At 41.9% G+C, this 15,057-nt stretch overlaps 1 protein-coding gene across 1 annotated transcript; it reads left to right on the forward strand.

The window, feature by feature from the left end:
• Positions 1-656: 656 nt before the first annotated feature.
• Positions 657-13,412, forward strand: nab1b (NGFI-A binding protein 1b (EGR1 binding protein 1)). Its single transcript, XM_032556911.1, has 8 exons — positions 657-1,114; positions 5,651-6,453; positions 6,534-6,667; positions 7,176-7,227; positions 8,259-8,378; positions 9,240-9,414; positions 10,001-10,168; positions 11,150-13,412. The coding sequence occupies exons 2-8, from the start codon at positions 5,653-5,655 to the stop codon at positions 11,224-11,226; spliced, it is 1,527 nt and encodes a 508-aa protein (XP_032412802.1). The 5' UTR covers positions 657-1,114; positions 5,651-5,652; the 3' UTR covers positions 11,227-13,412.
• Positions 13,413-15,057: the final 1,645 nt, after the last annotated feature.

The following is a 15,057-nucleotide window of genomic DNA, read 5'->3' on the forward strand; positions in this document are numbered from 1 at the left end:
TTTTAGACTTTTGTTGGTTTTTTTTTTGGTTGAGTTGTTGGATGTTTTTATGATTATTCCCGTTTAAAAAGCTGCACAGCTGTAAGGATTCCCTTTCTTACTTTTTTTTCAGACAGTTGTTGAGATGTGTAACCATTTTTTCTTACAAACCAAATTCGAATATGTTTCATCCATTTTTTTGTCTTCAGTCAGAGGCCTCTTCTTCACCGTTGGATGACTGACTGCTGCTGGAGATATATCCTGCCTAGAGCATCAGTAACATCTATTTGTAGATATTTGGGTGATAAGATTTATGATAACATCTGATATTCCTTTAGTATAAATAATATAATAATATAAATCCAACATAAAGATGTTTGTTTGCTTTTCTAGCAGTTTGCTGACTGACTGACTGACTGATGTTGCTCTGTGAGTATTTAGTGTTTGCATTCATAAAACACTGATAAGTTTATTTTATTTTGCCTTGTAATGTTAGTACTAAATGACAGCAGGTCTGGATGGATTGTTTATTATTTAAAACGCAGCATCAGTGAACCAATCTGCCTCATTCTGCTCTGATAATCTGGATTATTGTTACGTTTCCAGCCTGTGGTGCTCTTATTTTGTAGGCTCAGGCGGAAGTGCCTGCGCGCGCCTCTTCGTGTGGTTTGACCTTTGAGAAGAGTGCAGGGGAGTGGAGAGACGCTGGGAGAGGACTCTCACACACTCACACACTCATCACACACTCCCCACGCACACACGCAACACACACTCCGAGGGAAGAGACGCACAAAGCTCCGCAGCTCCGCGCTGACATTCTGCGCTCTTTTCTCTTCTCTCTCGGCTCCAGAGGAAGGAAAAAGTTTTCACGCAGAGAGGAGAGGACACGCGGAAGACGCACAGCCTCTGCCTCGGTGCTGGTTCCGCTGCGTCCTGGAAGTTGAAGGTTCCGCCGGTCTGCGCGCTGCGCTGCTCCTGCGGGATCTCATTCTGTGGGATTCCTTGTTTCTCTCTGCTGTGCGCCAAGCGACGGGCTGTTGTTGTGTTTGGTGAAAACTGAAGAGCACGAAGAGGAATACAGGAAAGGAAGAGGATCCGGACCAGGGCGCGCCAAAAGGGGCCAAACACTCAGCAGGTAGGAAGACTTCATCCACCACGACGCTTCCTCCTCATTCTGCTGCACATGATGGTGAATCTGTGATCCGGTTCTGCTGCAAAGATAGAAATGCTCTGGAGAAATGCAGCCATGTGAAGGAACTGCAGTAAAATGTAAACATGTCTGCAGGAGAACAGAGTACAAGTCAATTTAAATCAGATAAAACAGATAAACTTTGGTTAAAACACTGAGCACCAACATAAATCATTCACTTTCTACGTCTTCAATGTTTTATCTCTACGTAACTGGACTCTAAATGTTCCAGTTTATTGACATATTTGATGTTTTGTGTGTTGTTGGTTTATTTTTAGCTGCTACAGACAAAGTGAGTATTTAAGGATCACATCACACATCCTCATAGAGGCACAAGCTCAAAACATCCGACTGATTTTATTTAGAAAGCACTTTAAAGATAGTTTAATAAACTATGCAGACGTTTAATGCATTAACTCACTATAAAAAAAATATAACGGCACAAACTCGCACAAAATTTGCCAAGTTGCAGCATAAAAAAGAAGGGGGCCGAGTTCGGTGCCTTGTGGTACCCCATGGAAGTTCAGTAAGAGCTGGCAGCCGGTGGAGAGAAATTTACTTTTTAATTGTTAAAAATCAAACTTTAACATCTGGCACCGGTTCCAAAGGAATCATTTTATAGGAACAGAGAAAGAATCGACTTTATTTCCAACAATCGTCACCGGATTTGACTTTTGTTTTTGGTTTATTGCTCAAATTCAGAGTTGAAAGTTCAACACAATTTCCTCCTTTTGTCATCCAGTGACTCCATTCCTGAGTTAATGTAGTAAAATCCATTTCCTGATGCCAGTAGGGCAACACGAAACACCCACTGAGGGTCAAACTGGCTGTTATCTGCAGAAAAATAATAGGAAACTTGATGTTTCTGGAAAAATCATCAAGTAGAGAAAAAACGGGGGTGAGAATAGAGCCTTGTGGGACACCCCATGAAAACCAGTGTTTAAATCCCACAGCACAAGCAGTGCACATCCACTAGAGTCCATTTCTGAAAAGGTGTTATGCAAGTGTCATGATGAGCTTCCAAGAACGCCTTCTGGTTGAGAAATGTCCGAGTTTGTTTCCGGAATCAGAGCGAAGTCAGAGGAATCCTCTCTACAGGGAGGGAGCCTCACCTGTGTGTGTCAGAGTTCACCTGACTTCACCAGAGCTGCTGTGGTTTCAGAGGAAGACTGTCGGCTCACCTGCTGCTCACCTGCTGCTCACCTGCTGCTCACCCAGAGGTCAGCAGATGAATGTAGCTCCAGAGTTTTGGTTGGAAATGGCAGGAAAACATTCAGAATCAACACAACATGAAACAAACAAACCTGGATGTTTCCTCAATGAAACTTTAATCATTAACAAAACCCAAACCGTGCAAAACAATCGTGATGCGGTTAACATCTGTGAAATAAATCGCCTTAAGCTTTAGAGTCCAAAAAATGTTTATCTGCAGTGAGTGACTCCTAAACCGGCGGAGGAGGACAAGACGAGAGCGCCTTAAGACGCTCCGCTAGCCCACGTGTTTTTATCATCAGTGCTAATGTTCTTTAAGTGACATTTCACGTTCCTTTATTTTCCACCTCTTCTTTATCAAATCTGCTCACGTCCTGCATGTCCTCGTTTTGTTTTCTAGACTCAAAGCTTCGCTTAACGTTTGATCTGATGGGGGGGAAAAACTCAAACCTGCTGTTTTTCACTTCACGGTTCATAACAAATGTTTTTCAGCTAAACAATAAAACGATTATGGAAGTTTTCTGCTACTGACGGAATAACCGGTGAGTAATGCGGCTGTCAGGACGGAAAAAGCTGAAAATCACTGATTAGTTGAAAATCGGTGCTTCTGATTGTAGAAGATCGTTTTGGAAAGTCTGGAAGTTTGAGGTCAGAGGTGAACGTGACTCTGAAGGACAAACTGATGTTAGACGGTTGGACATGTGAGACCAACCTGCAGATCTGATGCTGCTGCTGATGCTGCAAACTGTTTGCAGCAGCAGGAAGAGGGAAAATCAGAAAGCAGCTGCTGAAATCTGGAGGTCAGCCAGGGGCGGCGCAAAGAGGGGGCCACAGGGGGGCTGCGGTCACCTCTTCATTTATTCATGATATTCACAGTTTTATATACATTTAAGAGCAAACAAGAGATATTATTATTATTATTATTGAATAAAATTTAAGTAAATATAATGTTTGACAAATTCAAAGAATTAATAAAGAAAAAAATAGTTTCTAAATTTATTCTACAAATCTAGGTTTTTCAACTTTCATAATTTGGCCCTAATTTCTTTTTAAAAAATGACTGAAATAATATTAAAATGTTTTTGTATGGTCTTTGGTATACTTAATTAGATGAACTTTTATAATTTGTCCTTTTTAAAATTATTCTGATCAAATACATATTATAAACAAATATTATGCTGTTATTACAAATCTTTTCTTTTAGTTTTTCATAAACTCTTAAAATTTGGATTAACTATATATATATATTTTTAACTTATGGCTCTGGTAAAATAAATATTGACAGAGGAAAATAAACACCATCTATACAAATATTACAAATCTTATTTATTTAATTTAAATAAATAAATCAATGCTCTATTTATGGGCTAAATATGTGTAACGTATATATTTAAATCTTAGAAGCTGTTCAGGCGCTGAGGGGGGTGCACTTTCTTCCTGACGACAGAATGAGGACGGCGCAGTGAAAGTCCTGATATCCGGCTGAGCCGTTTGGTTCTGGTGTGAAACCAGGACCGTCTGTTGGCCCCATCTGGCCACCAGCTACTATTTGTTATTTCAGGGTGAGGTTGCGGCGGATCTTCGACTCCGGGAACCTTTTGAGTCCGTTTGAACAAAAGCCACTCAGATCCTCCCTTCCATCAGTTTGCACACGTCTGTTTGCTTTAGGTGTTCCAGAAGCTTTTCGGTTCGTGCTGCAGATAAGGAACTCGCTCTGACTTCACGTTTCTTCCTCGCGCCTTTGTGCTGCTGGTCGACGTCCGTACAGGTCCGAGCTGCAGAGATTTACTGGGAAACTCACTGCTGAGTCACTGCGGACTAATAAATGTAGAGATTAGTGTTTACATCTGATTAAACCTGCATGTCGCAATAGGTTTACATGATGTCCAGTGTAAATCGGGCTAATTTGTGGGCTAAAAACAAGAAGTTTCTGAGGAAACAATCCTGCAGATATTTATTTATGTTTGGTTTTGTCTCAGGCAGCTTCTGTCTGTCATTTTGTGAGTCGACGCCTGCCTGGCTCCCTGGGCCTATTCTGGGCGAGGCAGGCCCACCACCTACACATCCTGCAGGGGTGGAGAGAGGCATGTGGTCCTCCCTGCAAGCCGGGCCGGCTGGCTGCCACTCCTCAGTCAGCCCAGCCTCCGCAGGGCCTCACATGCACCCAGGAAGACTCAAAGCCAAGCCTGTACTCCCTGCATCAGCTTAAAGTGGCAGGAACCCGCCGTGACTTCACGGTTTCTGTGAAAAGTTTAGATTAACGGCGACATTTCTGAGGATAAATACCAACCTGATGGATGTAGAGACACTTTCAGGGAGGAAAATGGTGGATATTTTTGATTTAGGAACAATATATCTGTGTTTCCTCAGTTTAGCTAAAAGGTTAGCGCTAAAAAATAACACTATCATAAATAAATGCTAGCTAGTCCTGCAACAATAGCTAATTTTATCTGATTTTTCCTCAACATTTGATGCTCAGCAGGTGCATTCAGTCCTTCCAATCAGCAAAGGACTTTTCTGGCATCTTTCCTTTTGAAATTTCTTTACTTTTTTGAGAAAGAAGGTGAATATTCTGACCTGTAGCTCCGCCCCCTTCCTCTCTGCTGTGCTGCAGCTCTGCCTCCATAGAAACTGTACAGGAAGCATCATAACTGAGGAGCTATTAGCTTTAATAAAGCACCAGAGTTTTGCCTTTGGTTTCCTAAATTGCTTATTTGCAGAAACATCCTGTAAATAATGCTGACATGACATCAGGAAAATATATTTTCACACATTTTCTTCACTTTAATGTCCAAATCCAACTGTACTGACAGATGGCTGGGAAAGCCTTTGAGCAGGACTTTGGCTTTTATATGTCTGTCTAGTGTCATAAAAACAAAAAATAGAAGTAAAGAGGTTGGAGGTTTACAACCAACCCCAACCTCAACATTCAGTAAAATAAATGAAACTTCTGAAGATTTTAATCTTGTTGAGTCTTTCAAAGTCATAGTTGTCACTTCTCATTTAGTGACCACGTTGCTTCAGTGTTTGAACACAAAACACGCAAGAACACATTTAGCTTGTGCTAAAAGCAGTTAGCCAGCTAACCAAACAAAGTTGAGGTTTATTTCAATTTCCACCTTCAGTTTAATTTCTCTATTTTATTAAGTCTTCAAAGTTTGTCCTCTAATAGGAAATAACATGATAAATGTTTCTACTTTCTTCAGAGGTTATTTTTCAGATTATCTCAGGTGTTTCCATCTGCTGACTCTGGGTTCCTCTGTGTTTCAGGCATGGCGGCGGTGTTGCCCAGAACCCTGGGTGAGCTGCAGCTCTACAGGATCCTGCAGCGCGCTAACCTCCTCTACTACTACGAGGCTTTCATCCAGCAGGGCGGCGACGACGTGCAGCAGCTCTGCGAGGCCGGTGAGGAGGAGTTCCTAGAGATCATGGCTCTGGTGGGGATGGCCAGCAAGCCGCTGCATGTGCGGCGCCTGCAGAAGGCGCTGCGGGACTGGGTCACCAACCCGGCCATCTTCAACCAGCCGCTCACCTCGCTGCCCGTCTGCAGCATCCCCGTCTACAAGCTGCCCGAGGGTTCCCCCACGCTGCTCAGCGCCCAGGACCGCTCCAACACCGCCAGCGTGAAGATCCCCAAAGCCATCGCTGCCGCCTGCTCCGACCCGGGGAAGCTGGACGTGGCGAGAGAGAAAGTTTCCACCGGGTCGCCCCTGCAGGGGAGCAGCGAGGTGCGGTTCTGGTCGGGCCACAGCAACGACAGCGAGCACAGCCTGTCTCCGTCGGATCTGGGCTCGCCATCGTCCCCCAGAGACGCCATGGAGGCCCTGGACGCGGCGGCGGTGCAGTCGGTCCTGGAGTGCGTGGACAGGATGGCGCCTGGACTTCCTAAGACGGACCCGGCGGACGTCAAAGAGCAGCTGAAGAACAACAAGAAGCTGGCCAAGATGATCGGACACATCTTTGAGATGAGCGACGACGACCCGCGGAGGGAGGACGAGATCCGGAAGTACAGCGCCATCTACGGGCGCTTCGACTCCAAGCGGAGGGACGGAAAACACCTGACGCTGCACGAGGTGCTTCACCGAACCGGAGACCTGCAGACCAGCAGGGGGCGCTTCATCCGTGTAACCCGACTGATTTGTTTCCTGTGCAGCTGACGGTGAACGAGGCGGCGGCTCAGCTCTGCATGAGGGACACGGCTCTGCTGACGCGCCGCGACGAGCTGTTCGGACTCGCCCGGCAGATCTCCAGAGAGGTCACCTACAAATACACCTACCGCACCAGCAAGTAAGAGACGAGAACAGGGGCTGGAAACCCGGCGCTGCAGCACAGCACAGTGTTAGGAGGACTTCACTTCACCAAAAACTCCAAACTTTCCAAATTTATCTCAGAAAATTTCTAGAAAAACTTTTCTCTTCTCCAGAAGTTGAAAATAGCTAACAGTTAGTTAACAGTTAATTTCTAGATTAATCTCAGAAATTTTATAATTCTGAAATGTCTGAGCTCCAAAAAAGGAAAATTTGCAAGAAAAACTCTGAAATTTTGAGAAATTTTTAAAAAAACGTATAACTTTTACGTCGAAATGTCAACTTTAGAAAATTTTCAAGTCAAGAATTTTTTACTATTTTTCATGAATGCTAATATCTCATTTGTGAGATTTCGAAGTTTTATATATTTTTATTTAGGATATAAATGCAGCTCAAACTTGCTTCCAACACAGGCTTTCCATCCTTCCTCTAAGACATTAACAGAACCAGAACCGGGTCCAGAACGGTAACAGTAATTTTCTTTGCAGATCTCGGTGTGGAGACAGAGACGAACCGTCGCCTAAAAGGATCAAAACCGAGGTGAGTTCAGCGTCCAACTCAGTCTGATTAATGTGGGTCAGAGACTCCGACTTTTATTTGTGTTTTTCTGCTCTCTACTTTTTACTTGAGTCATTTTCTTAGTTGAGTAAAATTTCTGGATTTTCATGTTTTAGTGAATAATTCACCAAACTCAGAGACACTCCTGCAGTTTTTGTTAAATTTTCATAAGTTTTAGACTGAAAGAAACTGATTTGGAAAATGTTTATGTTGCCTGATTTTTTTATTTCTATGAATTATTTAAATTTTGCCTCTTAAAATACCAAAATTTTCACATAATGTTGTACTTTAGTCCATCTGATGATGTAATTTTTACTATTAAATGATTATTCAGTGCTTGAGTCGCCCTTTTACCAAATACTTTTTTATTTGAGTTAAAATATGTTGAATTAGTTTTATTCTTACTTGCGTGTAACTTTTTGCTCCTTCTGGAAACAAAGCGCTGCTGTGTGACGTCTACGTTCTTCTTCTGTGCTTCCGGGTCGTAAACCGTTCACACTGAAGTCTGATTGCGGTTGCATTTAATTAGAAGAATGAAAAAAGAGATTTTAGGTCGACACAATTAAATTTTTCTCACTTTGTGCTGCAAATGTTTTTGTTTGAAACTGATCCGGTTTATGTGGAATCATGAAGTGAATCATCAAAGTAACGGAGCTGAAGGCTTCGGAGGACTCGGGTCTGGCAGCTGCAGCTCCTCTGAGAGCATCGATCTGGAGCCGAGTACAAAGCCGGGTCTGAGCGCTGCTCTCCCGGCGCCGCTCGGCCCGGAGCCGGTTCTGAATGGCTCCTCTCACAGAGCGAGCCGCTGATGGAAAACATGTGGCGGCTCCACAGGGATCCAGAGGCGCAGATGAGCCGACACCTGCTCACACAAAACAGGGGATTCCTGTTTAAATCTGCTTAAAGCCTCTCATTTAAAGAGACAGGCTCTTATTTCTGCAGATAGTTAAAATAAAGACTGACTGGAAAAGGAGATTTATTTTACTGACTGAAGGGACGTAACTGTGCTGCAGGAGAACTTCTTCGACATCCAGGAGGCGCTGCAGGCCATCCACATGAGGCAGGAGATGCTGAGGGAGCAGCTGGCCTGCGCCAAGTCCAAAGGAGAGGAGACGGTCGGACGCAACCTGCAGGTAGGACCAACCTGGACGACGTCCAGGAACGCTTCAGCTAGAGAAACCAGACAGACGACTGAAGATTTCACTGCTGGATTACTTCCTTCTGCTTTTACAAAACCTTTAGATTATTCACATATTATCACAGTTTAACCAAAAACTTGAGTTAATTTTACCTGCTTTAACCTGACAGAGCAACAGAGAGAAGTTAATCATTTTGAGATTCACATTCAAAAATCCTTTATTGATGTCGAAGAGAAAATAAAATCTTAATTCAAAATTCTTCAGTTCTTATAGATGATGATGGCTGTGAGCAGGAAACATCTCCTGCAGCAGTCTGTATTACAACAAATATGAATGGCCTCTGACTAAAGATTGGAAAAATGAAAAGAAAAGAAAAATTTTCTTTAAATAAAGCCTTTTTAGATTTTTTTTTATAAAAATAAACAATAAATCAGTTTCCTCTGCAGTTCTGCTAAACTTTGTTGCTCTTAAAATCCTGATTAAACACGTTAAGTTTGGGTTTTCAAGACGTCTCTGCTGCAGAAAGCGTCCCACAGCATGACACTGCCACTACCCTGCAGCAAAGATGCAAAAAAATGTTAAAGTATTTTTAATGTATTGTTATTTTTTAGATTGATTATAAAATTTTTCATAAGAAGAAGAGATTTCATGGCTGTGTTGGATGTGAAAGACGTCCTGCTGTGATTTAAAGAGACAGTGACAGATTCATTCTGGTGCCTGTCTCTTTAAGAAAACCCCTTAGGAGCCTCGTTTTGTCCTGATTGGCCAGTTTTAGACCAGAATTAGCATGAATTAGCATATAAAAGCCCATCAGAACGCCGGGCTCCCAGCTGACGCCTGGTTTCTGTGCGTCAGATGCAGCTGGAGCGCCTGCTGGCGAGGCAGATGGAGATCCTGCAGGACGCCGCCGTCCAGGAGCGGCTGCAGGCTCTGGACTGGAGGATCCCGCCCGCTGCGCTCAAGTACCTCAACGACCACCAGAGCACCAACGGAGCCGCCGGCGCCGCCGACCTCAGCCGGGACAGCCATGGTAGGACTTTTCAGCACTTTTCACTCATTTCTGACACTTTCTCCTGGCTCTCTGCTGCCCCCTGTGCCCAGATAGAGCGCATTGTTTTCACTCTTTGTTGTTTTTTGAGCTGAATTTAAATCTAATTCACGTCGACGTGAAGCTTCTGACTGGAAGGTGCAGATTTTCCACAGTTTTTCTGCCTGCAGTTCACAAACAGAGGAGAGGAGAGGAGAGGAGAGGAGAGGAGAGGAGAGGAGAGGAGAGGAGAGGAGAGGAGAGGAGAGGAGAGGAGACGCATCATTATTCAGGATCTTTCTTCTCCTCCAGGCCTCGTCTCATTTTCATCCTTTTTCCTCTCTCACCCACTCCCGACAGCTCATTATAACGCTGTTCCCACAAATCCCACAATGCACCTGTAATTATGGCGCCCACGCCTGTTTACCTCTAGCCAGAAGCCTGGAGGGGGGCGTCTCTCTCTCTCTCTCTCTCTCTCTCTCTCTGATTCTGCTCTACTTTTCTTCCTGTTTTTCTTTCTCCTGAACTTTTCGTGACTTTGTCTATAGATAGAAACACTGAGTCTTTTCTCCTGGTCATTTTCCTCCAGATGATCGACCAATCAACCTGCGGGTGGTCAGTCAGAACATGCAGGAAGGAGACCTCCCATTGGGCAAGCAGCTAGCCAATGAGCTGAAGCGCCATCACAACCACAACCACAACAACAACAACCACAACAGCAGCAGCAGCACAGACGAGGCCAAAACACCAGCAACAGGTTGGTGACAGTAGATTCACTTTAAATTAAACCGGCTTATTTTTGTCTTTTAAAAAAACACATCAAATCATACAACGTCTTAGAAAAACGACTGTAAACATAAACTATGTTTGCAAAATTGTCAAACAACTAAAGCCTAACAGCATCTTTCACATGATGTAGCTCAATATTTCAGTCGCACCTTTCAGAGTTTACCTGAATTACAATTAAGTTTGAAGATATTTTGGGATTTTGTCAGGGATTATAGAGCTTAGCACACAATGAAACACTCTAGATTTTTAGCCTAAAAGACTTTTTGTACAGCGGATCTCTGCCTGTTCACAAATACTTCTGTGAATTGTAACTCCAGATTATTTGGGTGAAATCCACCTATCAGCAGAAAAAGTATCTTCAATTTGTTCCACAGAAAATTTTAGTTTTCTGTGGAACATGTTTCTAAATTATCTGTGGAAAATTGACCAATTCACAGATATTTGTTTTATAGAGCATATCTAAAATATTTAAAAAGAAATGCAGCTTGTGAAGCTAAAGTACCAAGTAGCAGTTGCCAGCTGATGTACTGTTATCTGGTGGTTAGAAAAGCAGCCAATCCAGGAGCGGCTTTCATTTTCCTTGGTGCTGATTGGCTGAAACCCCAAGAGTGGAAATAAGGGAGAACATTGATGTTAGCTTCTGTGCTAAAATGGTTTCCACTTTCTACATTAATGTCAAATTAAGATGTATTCTCAAGATTAATTTTTTTGGATAAAATCAATAGTTTTCACATCGTGAACTTTTGTTTGAGTCTTAACTTCTTGTCTGAATTTGATGAAAAGGTGTGAATCACCATAGCAACAAGTGACTAAACGTTTGAGTTATATTTTCTACTGTTAGACGCTAAATCAGTCGTAACATTATGAGCAACATTTCAGCAGTAACCAGCCTGGAATCCATCAGGACGTTTTCTGTACGCTGATGATGCTGCGTTTTATTTGTCTCCAGAAAACGGGACGTCACAGCGAGCGTCCGGCAACGCCGAGAAGAAAATCATCAAATCAGAGCCAGAAGACTCCACATAGTGCCTCCCGCCTCTCCATCAACCCACCCTCTTCATTCTACTCGACAGTATGCAGTAATCACCCATCTATAGATACTAAGCAAGCACAGCCACAGCAGAGCCTTAACAACCAACGTTGCCTCATGAATAGCATTTATTTTAATTTGTCTTTGTTTTTAAAAGTATTTGCCAAAGCACCTGGAGAGCACATCAGGAAGCCCCTCGGTGCTCTTTGTGTTTTCTTTGGATGTTGATGTGAGTTAAACTCGGTACCTCTGCTTTCTGTGCCAGGGCCTGAATCTTAACTCCACTTCTACTGTGGAGGCCGAAGCATCGGTTGGTGTTGATGCAGTTAGCAATTTCTGTTTTTAAACAATCGTGTCGCAAACATGATCGGCTTGCTAAATCCACACTGTTGTTGCGCTCATTCAGGGCAAAGGTCACGAAATCAGTCTTGGGAGTGAACTGCAAACATTTTACCAGGCAGTTATGGTTTAGTTTCTAGTGCAAATATCTGAGTACACTTGAAATAAGACCAAATTAACTTAAGCAGCTTGTTGTAAGTGAATAATCCTTAAGATTGATGGGAAAATACTGGATCCGCTGGCAGAAATGTTTTGAGTTAAATGATATAATCTGGAACTGGAACTTAAACTTTTTCATTAATATTTAGGAAATATTCACTTGAAACAATTTGCTAAAATTTAATGAAAAGTTACTTGTAACTTTGTTAGTTTTGTCTTATTTCAAGTGTGCTAAATATGACTTCAAGTTTAAATACGACTTCAACAACTAAGTTGATTAATGAGCTCTGTCCTGATTAACTAAATTAAATTAAACTATTTATTTTTTCTGTAACTTTATAGCTGTGAATACTCTTGTAATGTACTTCTTTAAGACAATAGTCACATAAAGCAGTATACTTTTACTACCAAACTGCACACAGTAACTATTTATTCATATTTTCAAATTTATTGATATTTATTGATGCTCTCATTGAACAAACTGGAGAAAATAATTAACTTAACTATCTTGGGAGATTTTAAACCTCATTAATTTGACTTTATTGTGACAAATGATGCCTGGTACTAAGATATGTGCACTAGAAACTAATAATAGTAGGTAATATTTATTTTTTGTTTTTGCGGTTTGAATCATGAACACATCTGTAATGGATTTGATAACTTTAGTTTCCATCCAGGTGTTTGCTGTAGAGGGTGGCGGGACAGAGGATGAAGTAAGGAGGCTGAGTTAAGGTGCAGCCCGGCGGCAGGTTGTCAGTTTTTAACGTTTCCTTCAGACGAGGCGGGACTGACCGCTGCTGCCTCGTGTGTATTTATGGCAGGTAATTTATGAAGAGGATGTACAGGAGCTGTTGTGGATCAGCAGCAGCGAACGTTTCACGTTGTAATTTAGAAAAACACTGCTGTCAGAGGAGAAACCTTCAGGAATGAACTCCTGCCTGTTTCTGAGGATGCAGAAAAACAAGCCAAGATCGCAGGTTTGGGGGATTTTGTTGCAGCGGCTGCAAGATATAAAAAAAAAAGAATAAAAAGAAATAAAAAAGCTTATTGCTGTTGTTGAAGCATCAGTTTGTAAATATAACAAATAGCCTAATCTGTCAGCCAGGGTTTTCTCTGTCCAGTGTAACTTTGCTGTAGATTTTTGGTGTCACAGTGTTCATGTACGTAGAGCTACAACAGAAAAAAAAGAAATCTTAATTGTCACTAAGGAAAAAATGGTGTCTGGTATATAAGAACCTGCTTTTAGCCTTAGCTCTAACAGTGTTTTCTGGCCATGTGTGCAGATTTCCAACGTGTTGTTGATGTTTAGACGTAGAAACATGACGGCTCAGTGTTCTCTCTGTGTAAATACATCTGTTTCACCCCCTGCACATAGTTTAGTCTCGCTCAGAGATCAATGCAATATTTATGTAAGTAATAAGTCTATTTGCATCCTAATGCGTTTTTTGTCATGTGCTCAGTAACTGTGTCTGTCACCAGGGTGGGACCTTCTGGGAAACGTTTCGTCTGTCTGTATTTCTGCAGGTTAGCGATGGCAGGACGCTCGCATGTCGTCTCACTGATCACTGTTTCTGTTAAAGTGATAGATTAGGCTTTCACCCAGTTATGCACCTGTTTTTTAAACACTAATATATTTTATTTGTTATACAGCACATAAACATTAAACTTTATTTTTTGAACTCTATGGTTTGGTGTGTTTTCTGGTTCTGATTTTCTTCTAACACTTCTGGTTCTTGTTCTTTATATTTTACTTTGTGGATGTAAAAAGTATAAATTGATCAGATTATGCATTATTGGGTCAATTTTATTTTATTTTTGTAATGTTTTCACTCTGCTTTTTCTGTCTGTTTCCATTTTAAATGTTGTTTTCTTCTAGTTCAATGGTGAAAGAAACAAACTTTTCAATGACCTTATAACAACTTTTCACTAAAAGTCACTTTTTACAGACTTTTTGTCTGTAACTCTACATTTCCATGTGATTACTCTGTATAACCTTTTAAGAGACTTTAATCTAAAAAATGCTTTTATTTTCAGTGAAACCCTGGGTTTGTTTGTTTTGGGGTTTTTTACCATGTATTGTTAAGAAAAAAGTTAATAATGGAACTTCTTTTTAAAAAATGCTTTAAAAAGTTTAATGGGCCACATTTGTGTTTAAGGGACCAAAATAGAGCAAATTATTTTCATAGGAAATTCCACAAAATGAAGACATTTGATCAAAACTTGACAGATATACATCACAGCATCTATAAGGAAGATTTTCTTTAAAGTAAGACAATAATAGCTGAACTGGGCTTTCAAAACTTCAGAAGAGAATATTCTGATCATATTTTTAACCTTAAAACAGCATATAGGAGACAATTTGCGACATTACAAAATGTTTATGTTTTTCATTTAAATCGACTCATTTTGTCTATAGGAACAAAACCCCTTTTTCTAATGGAAAAATGAAACGGAATCAATGTCTGCCAGGGTAGAAAAATCCTATAAATCAAGGATTATTTTGGATTAGAAAAATAAAGAGGGAGGTTTTTAAAGGGGTTAAAACTTTATAAAATGTATGAATAACAGATATGTGTAGCTTAATGAGGACTGAAGTCAATAATGATCATAAAAACCAAACAAATCTGAAGAAGTGATATGATTTATCCTTCAGAAAGCCGCCATGTTTGGCCTTCTGGACTCATCCGCTGCAGGTGAGTCTGCTGGGAGGATGAGCTGCAGATGAATCCCTGAGCGGCCGATTTGCATCAGCGTCACATCAACACATTGTGAAAGTGGCTCATGACTCACTCTGACGCAGGTCTCCTTCTCACATCCACACACACACACACACCCACACGCACACACACACACACACACACACATACGTAGACAGATTTTCTCTGGAGAGTAGCTCGGCTCATGAACGCCCACGCCGAGCGCCGCTCCTCCTCCACTTTCCTCCCTCCTCTTCCAGCACAAGTCACAGATGATGATGATGATGATGATGATGGGGATGTGTAACCATGGCAACGGCTGGAGGTGGGCGGCGGCTCCACCGGTGGTGGGCGGAAGCCAGCCAGCCGCTGAGCAGCGTGGGAGGGATGTGCAGCCATCAGCCGGTTTGGAGGGAGCAGGAAGCGGCGGTGGGCGGCTCCGCCTGGGATCCCGCTCTGCTTCCTTTGTTTACTGCCTCAGAGCTGCAGGGCGTCGAAAACACCACATTCAAAATTTAGATTAAAAATGCCACCAATTTTCTTTGTCATACTTATACCAAACTAAAAAGTGCGGACATAATACCTCTCTACGTCAGCAAATTAGGGGGATTGTAGCTAGAAAAATATATAAAT

This window comes from Xiphophorus hellerii, chromosome 24, assembly GCF_003331165.1.
Source record: "Xiphophorus hellerii strain 12219 chromosome 24, Xiphophorus_hellerii-4.1, whole genome shotgun sequence".
In the NCBI taxonomy this organism is placed as follows: Eukaryota; Metazoa; Chordata; class Actinopteri; order Cyprinodontiformes; family Poeciliidae; genus Xiphophorus; species Xiphophorus hellerii.

What these genes read in the sequence shown, in the direction of transcription:
- nab1b (XM_032556911.1), top strand. Translation starts at nt 5,653, where the DNA reads ATGGCGGCGGTGTTGCCCAGAACCCTGGGTGAGCTGCAGCTCTACAGG. An exon ending in AACACCTGACGCTGCACGAG is followed by an intron (nt 6,454 to 6,533) that starts GTGCTTCACCGA and finishes TTTCCTGTGCAG; the next exon opens with CTGACGGTGAACGAGGCGGC. An exon ending in CTAAAAGGATCAAAACCGAG is followed by an intron (nt 7,228 to 8,258) that starts GTGAGTTCAGCG and finishes ACTGTGCTGCAG; the next exon opens with GAGAACTTCTTCGACATCCA.